This window comes from Mobula birostris, chromosome 2, assembly GCF_030028105.1.
Source record: "Mobula birostris isolate sMobBir1 chromosome 2, sMobBir1.hap1, whole genome shotgun sequence".
NCBI classification, from domain to species: domain Eukaryota; kingdom Metazoa; phylum Chordata; class Chondrichthyes; order Myliobatiformes; family Myliobatidae; genus Mobula; species Mobula birostris.
The window spans coordinates 79,159,261-79,172,668 of NC_092371.1; the positions used below are offsets into that span (position 1 = coordinate 79,159,261).

Consider the following 13,408-nt stretch of genomic DNA (forward strand, 5'->3'; position numbering starts at 1 on the left):
GTATTTTGCATCAGTCTTCACTGTGGAAGACACCAGCAGTAGTCTGGAAGTTTGAGCATGTTGGGGACAGAAGTGTGTGAAGTTGCCATTACTAGGGAGAAGGTGTTGGAGAAACTGAAAGGTCTGAAGGTAGATAAGTCACGTAGACCAGATGGTGTACACTCCAGGGTTCTGATGGAGGTGGCTGAAGAGATTGTTGAGGCATTAGTATTGATCTTTCAAGAATCGATGGACTGTGGCATGGTTACAGAGGACTGGAAAGTTGCAAATGTCACTCCAGTCTTCAAGAGGGGGGAAGAGGCAGAAGGAAGAAAATTACAGGCCAGTTAGTTTGATCTCAGTGGTTGGGAAAATGTTGGAATTGATTGTTAAGGATGTGGTTTCTGCTTCTTGGAGGCACATGTTAAAATAGGGTGTAGCAGACACGGTTCCCTTCAGGGAAAATTTTGCCTGATAAATTTGGTGGAATTCTTTGAAGAAATAACAAGCAGGATAGACAAATGGGAATTGGAATATGTTATCTACTAGGATTTTCAGAGGGATTTGACAAGTGAGGCTAGTTAACAAGTTAAACGCCCGTTGTATTACAGGAAATACATTACCATGGATAGAGCATTGGTTAATTGGCAGGAGGCAAAGAGTGGGAATAAACTGAGCCTTTTCTGGTTTGCTGCTGGTGACAAGTGGTGTTCCATGGGGTGTGTGTTGAGACTGTACTTTTTACGTTATACATCAATAATTTGGATGAGAGAATTAATGGCTTTGTGGTCAGGTTTGCAGACAATATAAAGATAGGGGAGGGGGCAGGTAGTATGAGGAAGCAGAGAGGCTACAGAAGGACTTGGACAGATTGGGAGAATGGACATAGAAACGGTAGATGAAATAGTGTTGGGAAGGGTATGGTCATGCACTTTAGTAGAAGAAATAAAAGTGTAGACTATTTTCAAAATGAAGAGAAAATTCTAAAATCTGAGGGGCAAAAGGACTTGAGTGCCCTCGTGCAGGATTCCCAGAAGGTGAATTTGCAGGTTAAGTTAGTGGTGAGGAAGGCAAATGCAATGTTAGCATTCATTTGGAGAGGATTGTAATATAAAAACAAGAATGTAATGTTAAGGATGTATAAGGTGCTGGTGAGGCCTCATTTGGAGTATTGTGAGCAGTTTTGAGCCCCTTATCTAAGAAAGGATGTGCTGTCATTGGAGAGGTTTCAATGGAGGTTCACAAAAATGATTCTGAGATGGAAAGGCTTATCATATGAGGACCATTTAATGGCTGCGGGGCAAAAATCGCTGAAATTCAAAGAATGAGGGGAGATCTCAGTGAAACCTAACAAATGTTAAAAGGTCTGCACAGAATAGGTTTGCAGGGGATGTTTCATCTGGTGTGGGAGTCTAAGACCAGAATAGAGGTACCTCCATTTAGAATGGAGATAAGGAGGTATTTCTTTAGCCAGAGTGTGGTGAATATGTGGAACTCCCTTTCTTGGGGTCCAGTACCAACCTGATTTTCCCAGTCTACCTGCATGTTAAAATCCCCCATAACAACCGTAGAATTACCTTTGCCACATGTCAATTTTAACTCTTGATTTAACTTGCACCCTATATCCAGGCTACTGTTTGGGGGTCTGTAGATAACTCCCACCAGGGTCTTTTTGCCCTTACAGTTTCTCAGTTCTATCCATACTGACTCTACATCTCCTGATTCTATGTCACCCCTCACAAGTGACTGAATTTCATTCCTCACCAACAGAGCCACCCCACCCCCTCTGCCAACCTGTCTGTCCTTTTGATAGGATGTGTATCCCTGTATATTCATTTCCCAGCCCTGGTCCTCTTGCAGCCATGTCTCTGTTATTCCCACAACATCATACTTGCCAATTTCCAAATGAGCCTCAAGCTCATCCACTTTATTTCTTATACTCCGTGCATTCATATATAATACTTTTAATCCTTTTAAAGTAATACTTTTACTCCCCTCATCTTTCACATCTTATTGCCACATGCGGCTGTGAACGCCAGGTCATTGGGGTATATTTGGGGCAGATTAGTCAGTGCCTGAAGGGATATGGGAGAAGGCAGGAAATTGAGAGAAATCCATCAGCCATGACAAAATAGCAGAGCAGGCTTGAATCAAGGGCGTTGGAATGGTGCAGGAACATGATGCTGAGGTAGAACAGCCATAATGTTGAATAGCAGAGAGCCTCAAAGGGCTAAAAGGATTACTATTACACCTGCTCTTCAATTTTCAGCTCGTTTCAAGGGAAGGTTCGCTGCCTTCTGGTTGTGGGAGTCATATAGAGAGTTGTGTCAGAGACTACCAGCCCGAGTAATAATTTCCTGTGTAATTGTTCTCACTTCTTCAGCCTGTGTCTGCCCAATACATTTGTACAATCTGCGGTTTATGATGTGGTTCAGGATTTTCTGTGCCTGTTCCAGCTCAGGTTCAGAGGAATTCAGAATCTGTTCAAAGATACTGTCTGTAAAAACAAAATACAAGATCAAAGAAAAACATTACAACAACATGTAATTGCACTGATTTAACAAACTTTTGTTTTCTGGTTGACTTAAAGCGAATTAGGAAGATAAATGTGTGATTCGTACTGATTAGCAATGGAGTTATACAGTTATAGAGCAATACGACACAGACCCAGGCCTATCCTGTACATGCCAAACTGTTATTCTGTTGAGTCACTTTGGCCCGTTCCTGTACCATAGGAAAAAGTTCAATGTGATTCCTACTTGGTATACACTAAAATAAAATGGAAGTCTGAAAGACAAAATGGTGCTAATTTGCAGTGAGATTATTTAGGAGAGTACAAGAGACCCAGTCGACAGCAAAGTTTGAGAAAATTAGGGGAGTACACGTGTACAGCCATAACAGTGGAAGATGGTGAAAACATGACTTTCACTGGAAGCTGAATTCATGGTGCAGGTATCACATGCATGTAAAAGTACCAGTGTAAGGGGTTTTGATGGGTATAAAAGGGGCACCTGTTTGGTGCAAGAGCTGAGTGTTTTGTCCAAGGCTAGACCACGACTGGTGGCCAGTGTTGTGATAGGGAACAGTACATTGAGAGAGTCAGAGTATGTTGAGTCAGAATTAAACTTGGACTTAGACAGAGGAGAGGCTGCGTGAAAGTCTGTCAGCATTTCACAGGTCAGCTCATTTAGAGGACGATAAGGATTATTTTGATTTCTACATTGCTATTACTTACTGCTATTGAGATTCATTTTATGATTCTTATAATTGTTTAAAAATTCATTATGTGCTTTTTCCTGGTTCAGATCAGGGTTTCACATATATATTCCTAAACCAAAGAGATGACACACATGTGCAAGGCCACAAGTAAACACTACTGGAACTAGCACAAACACATCACAAAAGGAAAAACAAATCTCAATAGCAGCAAGAGTAGCAGTACAGAAATCAAAATATTACTTATCATCCTCTAAATGAGCTGAACTGCAGAATGCCGACATATAGATGACAAACAACAATGGACTCAGCACCGATCCCTACACCACACTAGTCACAGGCCTCCAGTTAGCGAGACAACAATCTACAAACTACTCTCAGGGTTCACCTATGAAGCCAATGTAAAATCCAATTTACTAACTCATCCTGAATGCCAGGAGACCGGATGTTAACAGTCTGCTTCAAGATCTGCGTCCAAGGAGTTTGTACTTTTCCAAAAAAGAGAGATGATTTTGCATTAATTTAGAAAAGTGATTAGTAATGTACAGTTTTCTGCTTAAAATCTCTCAATGTTATAGTTTTAGACTACAGACCCTGACACCAACCATTACATCACCCATCCTCTGAGTACATTGCCCACAGTGGACTTTTGTAAGGGAATCAAGGAATACAGAGATGCTGCAGAGATAGAATTTTTGCCATGGTCTTCAATAGCAGAGAATGTTCGATGGACCAAATGGTCTTCTGTTACTCTGGATTCTTACTTTCTTCACTTGTTTGAAGGGAAGTCTCACTGCCTTCTGCCTGGAGGAGTAATCGAAAGGTGCAGTAATGTGTACGTAGTGAAGTTCCGGAACAGCCACTGTTCTTCAACCATTCGGTTCTTGAAGCAGCTGACACAAGCCTAGTCACCACATTTACCAATACTATGACCAGGTTGATTGTGTATAATTTGTTTTATTTTGTAGCTACTGCCTGTTACCCAGCAAAGAAGATCCACAATCTCTGTCTGTCCATGGTCATCTTCTCTATTCTGCCCCAGATGTAATTCAGGGTCCTCATTCCTGCCTCAGTGATGTGGCATCAAGTTGTCTTTGGTCTCTTGTGTTTCCTCCACCCTTCAGGGGTCCAATGAAGTACTGTCTTGGTGATGGAGTTGGCCTCTCTTATCATCATGTGCCAAATCCATCTCCAATGTTTCCTCATGATGATTGTGGCCAAGTCCTCTTGATGACACTGAAAGAGAAGGGCATGGTTGGAGAACCTTCTTGGCCAGAAAATACAGAGTTTCTTCCGGAGGATCATTGTATGAAATGACGACGGGTTAGCATTGAGCTCATATGGAAGTGAAGTTCTGCTGTTCCCAACGTCACAAGATTTAACTTTGTAGGAGATTATGGCATTCAAACTCTGTCACAGCTGTGGAGCATCCCTCTTTGATTCCAGTCTAGTCCAGAATCTCCACTTCGCCTGAGAGACAGCTTTCCAGAGATCATACCTACACTTTTTGTAGCATTCTTGATCTCCAAACTTGAATGCCTCTGATGCAGCTCCTAGCAAATTCCAGATTTCATTGTTCATCCAGGGCTTCTGATTGGCGAAAACCCTGAAGGATTTTGTGGGGACACACTCATCCATTGCTGTTTTAATAAAGTTTGTAATGACTCTGGCAAAGTCACTCAGCACCTCAGATGAGTTCTTGAACACGGCCCAGTCCGCTGACTCAAGGCAATCCTGTGGCCATTCCTCTGCCTCCCGAAGACACCTCTTACTTGTCTTGATGTCTGGAGTCTTGCTCTTTAGTCTCTGTCTGTATTCAGGTAGTGGAAGTGCAGCCAAATGATCCCACTTGCCAAAATGTGGTCTCCGGAACAAACAACGGGCTTTCTGCATTGTAGTGTAGCAGTAGTCTGGTGTGTTGGGACCTCTGGTGCAACAGGTTACATGCAAGTGATAATTGGGCAGATTTCCCTTCAAACAGACCTGGTTAAAGTCACTGACTATCATTTACAATGCATCAGGATGGTCTGTTTCTTGTTCACAGACAGCTTCATGCAGTTTCACAAATGTTTGCTTATAATCAGCCGCTGGTGGTATGTAAACTGCAGTCAGGATCACGGAGGAGATCTCCATGTAGAATGGTCTACATTTAATCATTAATTGTCCTCATTCAAGGGACAAGAAGTTGAAATAACCCAAAGTCGATCTGCTTAAGAGAATTGACTGAAAAGCTTATGCTGCCACCTTTTCCCTTCTCAGAGTTGAAGGTTCAATCTGTTCTGAAAACCTTAAAACCTTCCGGTCATACCACTGCGTCAGGTGTGTCTACACTTAACCAAGTTTCAGTGCAACAACAACTGAGACCTGCCTTATCTCCCTCTGAGACAGCAGCCTTGTCCTGAGATTGTCAATCTTATTTTCCAGCGACTGCACGTTCACCAACAAGATGGTGGGGAGAGGAGGCCTCATCCCCCTGCACTTCAGCCTGGTTTGAATTCAATCTCTCCTGCCGTGCTTTCAGCCATGCCATTGACCCTTAAAGGTGCCACGCTGAACCGGTCCGTATTCAACTGTCGAACGTGTGATCTGAAGATCATTGATGTAATTTCATTGTCTGTTTTTAAGAGGAAATTTATATTCTGCAGATGCAGTAAGAGTGATTCAAAAGGAGTATATTTAAGAGGAGAACTAGTACAATTTCCTGCAGCCTGCTGAGAGTCGCCAATGTACACCAGCACCATCTTGGAGTGGGCCGTTGATCAAACTGGTTCTTGTCACGCTGCTGGGTGAGCACCATGTCAGTTTATGGATTTCATGGTGTGGAAAGAGGGTCCCTACTTTGGCTAGATTGTTCATGGCACAGAATTTTAACAGCCTTTCACCATTGTTATTCATCGTTTCACATCTATGGTGCCCATGACCCTAGTGAAGTGCAAGTTAATAGAACACAGAAATCTACAGCACATTACAGGCCTTAGTTATTCCCCACTTTGGTGTTTAGATCTCCCATGATGATGATTATTCCATAGCATGGTGTTAACTCTACCTCCAATTGCAGCTGTTCATAGAAGCTGTCCGTTAGCAATGGCTGGATGGCCTTGTCCTGTGAAGTGAAATCTGGGATTAAAGAGTAAATTCTAACCAAACTTAAGTACAAAAGTACCCACCTGTGAGTTTGGTGTAAGCCTCCATGTCATCAATGGCTGTTGACATTGTATACTGGTTCCCACCCGAGCCGCTGATCAGGATGTGTGGATCTGCCAACACCATTGCTTCCGTGATCCTAATGGATGAACATGTTTAGAATCGTGTCAGTACTGTTGTCCCACAGCCTCCTCATGATGTTGACAGCAAACACAAGAAATGGATGTGGGAATGGCCTCAGCATACTTGGGTTATAGGAGAGGAATGTGAAGGAAACATGTCTTCAAATTCACTACTCATCAGCAACACCCGAGTAAACACTGAAACAAACACACCACGTTCTGGTTAGTAAAGGGCGTGACCAAATTATCTGTCAGTTAGTAGCCAAAGGCTGACCCACGTGGTCACAGTGCCTTTCACACAGGCCAGTGCCTTTCACCAGCACAAGGGCTGGGAGAAGATGAGTGGGTGGACGCAAGGGTGTAAAATGAGTGAAAGCACCGTACCAGCCACACTGCAGGAATACTCACATGCTCTCAATGATGTTGACCACTTTGTGCTGATAGGCCCTGCGATGCAAGATGTTACGTGTGTAAAACATGTTGTACAAGTCGCCAGCTACCTGTAGAACAAGATGGAAAATGAGAGATCACTTCACCCTGTATGTGTCAGGAACAGATCCCAGGCATTGAAGTGTGTCTACATGCAAGTTATTCACCAATCTCATGATGATGACTTTTATGCCCGTTCGCAGATCAGACAGATGCGAATATCGCTGCTCCATCACATACCCCATTCATTCAGGGATTTTAATGTCAAATTATTGTCCAACAGCCATTCCTGTAAATTGACTGCTGTCCCAACACCACTCTTAAATCTCTGTACTTCTATTAGTTGTGGCCCCTCCTCCCCATTTTGCTTAATTTTCCATGTTTAACTTTAAATTGTTTTTATATCTGCAGATGCATTTCTAAATGGTCAGCAAGTTCTGAATGAGTGAGAACATAGACCACTACACCACAGTGCTGACCATTGAAACTACTCCACAATCAATCCAACACCTCCCTCCTACATAACCCTCCGTTTTCCTTCCATCCATTGCCTATCTAAGAGTACCATAAATATCCATAATGTATTGGCCTCTACCACAACGCCTGACAGAACAGTCCACACACCCATCACTCTTAGTCAGCCAAACCTACCTCTGACACCTAACTATATTTCACTACAATCACCTTAAAGTTATGTCCCCTTGTATTATCCCTTTCTGCTGTGGTAAAAAGTCTCTGGCAGTCCACTCTACCTACGCCTCTTATCATCTTATACCCTTCTATCAAGTCATTTCTCATCCTCCTTCATTCTAGGAGAAAACCATTACCTCATGGCTCTGGAACTCAATTCTATGACTACTGAAGACCAACAAACCATATTCCTTCTTAATAATCTTATCAACTAGTGCAGTAACTTTGAGGGCTGTGAATGTGAGGGCTGTGAATGTGGATTCAAAGACCTCTCTGTTCCTCCTCGGTGCTAAGAATAGAACCATTAACCCTGTACTAGTTATGGCTACCGAAAAGTTTAAATCTTCTCTTCTACCGTAGTTCAGTCAGACCCATTCTCACTGATCCCCCATTGTGATCTCAGCTGTTCTTTGATGTTCAGCTTTGTGCAAAGCCAGTTATCACACAGAAACATAGAAATCAACAACACATTACAGGCCCTTCGGCCCACGATGTTGTGCCAACTACGCAACCTGGTGTAGAAATTGCCTAGAATTTCCCTCTTGCATCGCCTTCTATTCTTCTAAGCTCCATGTACCTATCTAAGAGGCTCTTAAAAGACCCTATTGTGTCCGTTTACACCACTACTGCCGGCAATGCATTCCATGCACCCACGACTCTCTGTGTGAAAAAGCTACCGCTGACATCCTCTTGGAACTTATTTCCAAGCACCTTAAAACTATGCCCCTTCGTGTTAGCCATTTCAGCCCTGGGAATAAGCCTCTGGCTATCCACACGATCAATGCCCCTTATGATCTTATACACCTGTATCAGGTCACCTCTTGTCCTCTGTCGCTCCAAGGAGAGAAGGTCAAGTTCACTCAAACTATTCTCATAAGCTATGCCTTCCAAACCAGGCAACATTCTTGTAAATCTCCTCTGTACTCTTTCTATAGTATCCACATCCTTCCTGTAGTGAGGTGACCAGAACTGAGCACAATACTCCAAGTGGGGTCTGACCAAGGCCTTATATAGCTCTAACATTACCTCGTGAATCTTGAACTCAATCCCAGGGTTGATGAATACCATACGCCATTTTAACAACACTGTCAGCTTGTGCAGCATCTTTGAATGTCCCATGGATACAGACCCCATGATCTCTCAGATCCTCCGCACTGCCAAGAGTCTTACCATTAATATTATATTCTGTCTTCAAAACCTCTCTCTGGTGTTCGTCTTCATTCCCTTTCTCCATGTTCCACTCTCCTCTCCTATCAGATATCTTCTTCGGCCTATTACCTTTTCGACCCATTAGTTCCCAGTTACTCACTTTATCCCCCTCCCCCGTCCCCACTCACCTACCTTTCCCCCACCTGACTTCACCTGTCAGCTTCCAGCTTGTACTCTTTCCCTTACCCACCCCCCCAACAGCTTCTTCTCATTTCCTTTCTGGTCTTGATGTAGGGTCTCAGCCCAAAACATTGGTCCTTTATTTCCCTCTGTCGAAGCTGCCTGGCCTCCCAAGTTCCTCTAGCACTTCGTTTGTGTTACTCTGGATTTCCAGTATGTGTAGAATCTTTCGTGTGTACTTCTCCATGGTGCTTTGAGATAATATTTCTGACTGACAATATACAACAGTTAAATTTAGTTCAGGCTGGATAAGCCAAGGATTTTCAAACCAAACTTAAGGGACTCTGCTGTTTCTCAAAACATCCATCACCTTATCTCGAGTGCATATGATCTTCATGTTGTCGACTTCACAGACTCGAGAATACTTCAGGATGCGTTGATAGTCAAAGTTGTTCCGGATTCCAAGATAGTAACTGTCCCTTCAGAGATAAGAAGACACATTAATAGCAGCCTCTGCCATTTCTTTGGTAACTGGTTTATTGTGACATGTACCGAGATACAGTGAAAAGCTTTGTTTCCCTTGCCATCGAATCAGATTATCCTAAGAGACAACTTTGTCAAAGTAGGAGAAAAGGAAAAGCAATAACAGAAGGCAAAATACAGTTACAGAGAAAGTGCAGGCAGACAAATGATGTGTGAGGGCTGCAACAAGGTAGATTGGGAGAGCAAGCATTCACCTTTATCATTCAACAGGACTGTTCAACATTGCAATAACAGTAGAATGAAGCTGTCTGAATACGGAGGTACAGTTTCAAGCTTTTCCATATCCTGCTCAATGGAAGGAGAAGACGAGAGAATCTCCGGGGGTGGGGGCTGTAGCTGCAGATAGAGTCCATGGAGAGGAAGCCGGGTTTCATGTTGGCCAGAGCTGCGTCTGTATCTCTCTGCAATTCCATGCAGTCCCAGACAGAGCATTTCCATATCAAACTGTGATCCAGTCAGGATGCAGTAGTGCATCAACAAAAACCAGTGAGGATCAATGGGAAACAGGTTGAATTAATTCAGTTTTCTGAAGAAGCAATGGTGGGTGTAAGAGGGAATGGAGGACACACACACACAACTTCAAACAAAAGAAAATCTGCAGATGCTGAAAATCTGAGCAACACACACAACATGCTGACGGAACTCAGCAAACCAGGCAACATCTATGAAAAAGAATATAGCTGATGCTTCGGGCTGAAACCCTTCGGCAGGACTGAACTTGACCACGACTTGGCCATTTCTGATTTTCAAACATTAAGCTACCAGCAGAAACAATTAAGCCTGGTCCAAATTAACCAAACCATGTGCCTGGTAAGCTCACACTGAGAAAAGTCAGAGATGACAAACACTCGAAAGCGGTTGATGAAGACTACAGAGAGGCCTACATACCTGGCAAAATAATCCCACTTATCGACATCAATCCCAGTTCGCTTATTGGCAACGATTTCATACAGAAATCTTTTCTCCTGAGGACGACCTTCGTACGGCCACTGGGGAGACGAGATGGCAGAGTTAGTGCTGAGCAGCACACAGGAGAGTGAAGATGGATCCACCACTCAGGCTCTCCCAATTGAATTAACTTCTCAAACTTCTGCTAATGCCCCACCTCCCCCTCATACCCCATCCGTTTTTTAAATTTATTTATATACACACATTCTTTTTCTCTCTCTCCTTTTTCTCCCTCTGTCCCTCTCACTATACCCTTTGCTCATCCTCGGGGCTTCCCTCACTCCCCCTTTTCTTTCTCCCTGGGCCTCCTGTCCCATGATCCTCTCACATCCCTTTTGCCAATCACCTGTCCAGCTCTTGTCTCCATCCCTCCCCCTCCTGTCTTCTATCATTTCGGATTCCACTTTCAAATCTCTGCTAGCTCTTCTTTCAGTTAGTCCTGACGAAGGGTCTCGGCCCGAAACGTCGACTCTACCTCTTCCTAGAGATGCTGTCTGGCCTGCTGCGTTCACCAGCAACTTTTATGTGTGTTGGCGATTGTAAGGATGACTTGCAGTGGACTGAAAAGCTTGAGAATGTAGATATTAAGAAAGAGGATGTGCTGGAGCTTTTGGAAAACATCAAGTTGGATAAGTCACTGGGACTGGACCGGATGTACCCCAGGCCTCTGTGGGAAGTGAGGGAGGAGATTGCTGAGCCTCTGGCAATGATCTTTGCATCATCATTGAGGGTGGGAGAGGTTCTGGAGGATTGGAGGGTTGTGGATGTTGTTCCCTTACTCAAGAAAAGAAGTAGAAATATCCCAGGAAATTATAGGCCTTTTTAGGCCTCTTACTTCAGTGGTTGGTAAGTTGATGGAGAAGATCCTGAGAGGCAGGATTTATGAACATTTGGAGAGGCATAATATGATTGGGAATAGTCAGCATGGCTTTGTCAAAGGCAGGTCATGCCTTACGAGCCTGATTGAAGGTAGAGCCATAGATGTAGTGTACATGGATTTTTGCAAGGCATTTGATAAGGTACCCCATGCAAGGCTTATTGAGAAAGTAAGGAGGCATGGGGTCCAAGGAGACATTGCTTTGTGGATCCAGAACTGGCTTGCCCACAGAAGGCAAAGAATGTTTGTAGATGGGTCATATTCTGCATAGAGGTCGGTGACCAGTGGTGTGCTTCAGTGATCTGTTCTGGGACCCCTACACTTTCTGATTTTTATAAATGACCTGGATGAAGAAGCGGAGGGAAGGATTAGTAAATCTGCTGATGACACAAACGTTGGGTGTGTTGTGGATAGTGTGGAGGGCTATCAGAGGTTACAGCGGGGCATTGACAGGATGCAAAACTGGGCTGAGAATTGGCAGATGGAGTTCAACAAGATAAGTGTGAGGTGGTTCATTCTGGTAAGTCAAATATGATGGCAAATACTATATTAATGGTTAGATTCTTGGCAGTGTGGAGGATCAGAGGGATCTTGGGCTCCGAGTCCATAGAACACTCAAAGCTGCTACGCAGGTTGACTCTGTGGTTAAGAAGGCATATGGTGCATTGCCTTCATGAACTGTGGGATTGAGTTTAAAAGCCGAGAGGTAATGTTACAGCTACCTGGAGGCCCCACTTGGAATACTGTGCTCGGTTCTGGTCACCTCACTATAGGAAGAATGTGGAAACTATAGAAAGGGAGCGGAGGAGATTTACAAGGATGTTGCCTGGATTGGGGAGCATGCCTTATGAGAATAGTTTGAGTGAACTCGGCCTTTTCTCCTTGGAGCGACGGAGGATGAGAGGTGAATTGATAGAGGTGTACAAGATAATGAGAGGCATTGATCGTGTGGATAGTCAGAGGCTTTACCAGGGCTGAATTGGCTAGTACGAGAGGGCACAGCTTTAAGGTGCTTGGAAGTAGGTACAGAGGAGATGTCAGGGGTAAGTCTTAACGCAGAGAGTGGCGAGTGCGTGGAATGGGCTGCCGGCGGTGGTAGTGTAGACGGAAATGATAGGGTCTTTTAAGAGACTCCTGGATAGCTACATAGAGTTTAAAAAAATAGAGGGCTATGGGTAAAGCCTAGGTAGTTCTAGTGTAGGGACATGTTTGGCACAGCTTTGTGGGCCAAAGGACCTGTATTGTGCTGTTTGTTTTCTATGTTTCTATATAAACGACAAAAACAAGAAACCAGCACTGATCCCTGAGGGACACCATTCATCACTAGGTTCCATCTGCTAGTAGGAGAAGTCTACTACCAGCCCTGGCTTCTCCCAGCGAGCCAATGCAGAAACCATTTACTACTTTATCCTCAATGCCAAGCAACTGAACCTTGTTGAACAACCTCCCTGCAGCACCTTGTGAAACGCCTTGCTAAAGTCCACATAGATAATGTTCACGACCTTTCCTTCATTAACTTTCCTGATAACCCCCTCAAAAAATTGAATAAGAATGTTTAGACATGACCTCCCGCACAAAAAGCCATACTGACTATGCCTAATACTTACACATCCCCTCCATTACAATGCATTAGAATAATTCACCCACTCCTGGTATCTGACTCAGCAGCCTATAAATTACTGGTTTATTCTTAGAGCCTTTCTGGAACAATGGAATAGCATTAGCTTTCCTTTTGTTCTCTTCCTCCTAACAAAGACCTCAATATTCCTCAAATCCAAGGGTTTCCAAGCCTGTTAGACTTGCCTTTTATTCTAAGGCAAGCTTAAGAGGAAGATTGCACCTAATGGTGACTCCTTTGCTTGTGTAACACCCTGGGAAAGGTTTCACCGCTAATGTAATGGTCTTTCTGTACAGGCAGTGTTTGGGTTATGGTTCGAGATAATGGGCGCTTTGGAATGTGAGCTGTCCAATGAGGGGAGCATGTTTTCGTGCTGTGTGCCCGACACCAAGGTGATCTGGGTCCTTTGTTTGGCGGGAGATGGAGAGTGAAGACGCCAGAAAGGAGAGGTCATAGACACCAGAAAGGAGTGGAATTGGAGTGGGGCTGGGAGTCAACGAAGCCCGGGGAAAT

The 13,408-nt window shown here is 43.9% G+C and overlaps 1 protein-coding gene across 1 annotated transcript in view; it reads right to left on the reverse strand.

The window, feature by feature from the left end:
- LOC140210649 (deoxynucleoside triphosphate triphosphohydrolase SAMHD1-like) overlaps positions 1-13,408 on the reverse strand; it is a 70,033-nt gene that overhangs the window by 16,568 nt on the left and 40,057 nt on the right. The window contains exons 8-12 of the mRNA XM_072279799.1: positions 10,341-10,441; positions 9,280-9,388; positions 6,870-6,961; positions 6,363-6,478; positions 2,355-2,476 (exon numbers count right to left, since the gene is read on the reverse strand). Of these exons, the coding sequence (XP_072135900.1) occupies positions 2,355-2,476; positions 6,363-6,478; positions 6,870-6,961; positions 9,280-9,388; positions 10,341-10,441 (540 nt within the window). The remainder of the gene's footprint in view (positions 1-2,354; positions 2,477-6,362; positions 6,479-6,869; positions 6,962-9,279; positions 9,389-10,340; positions 10,442-13,408) is intronic.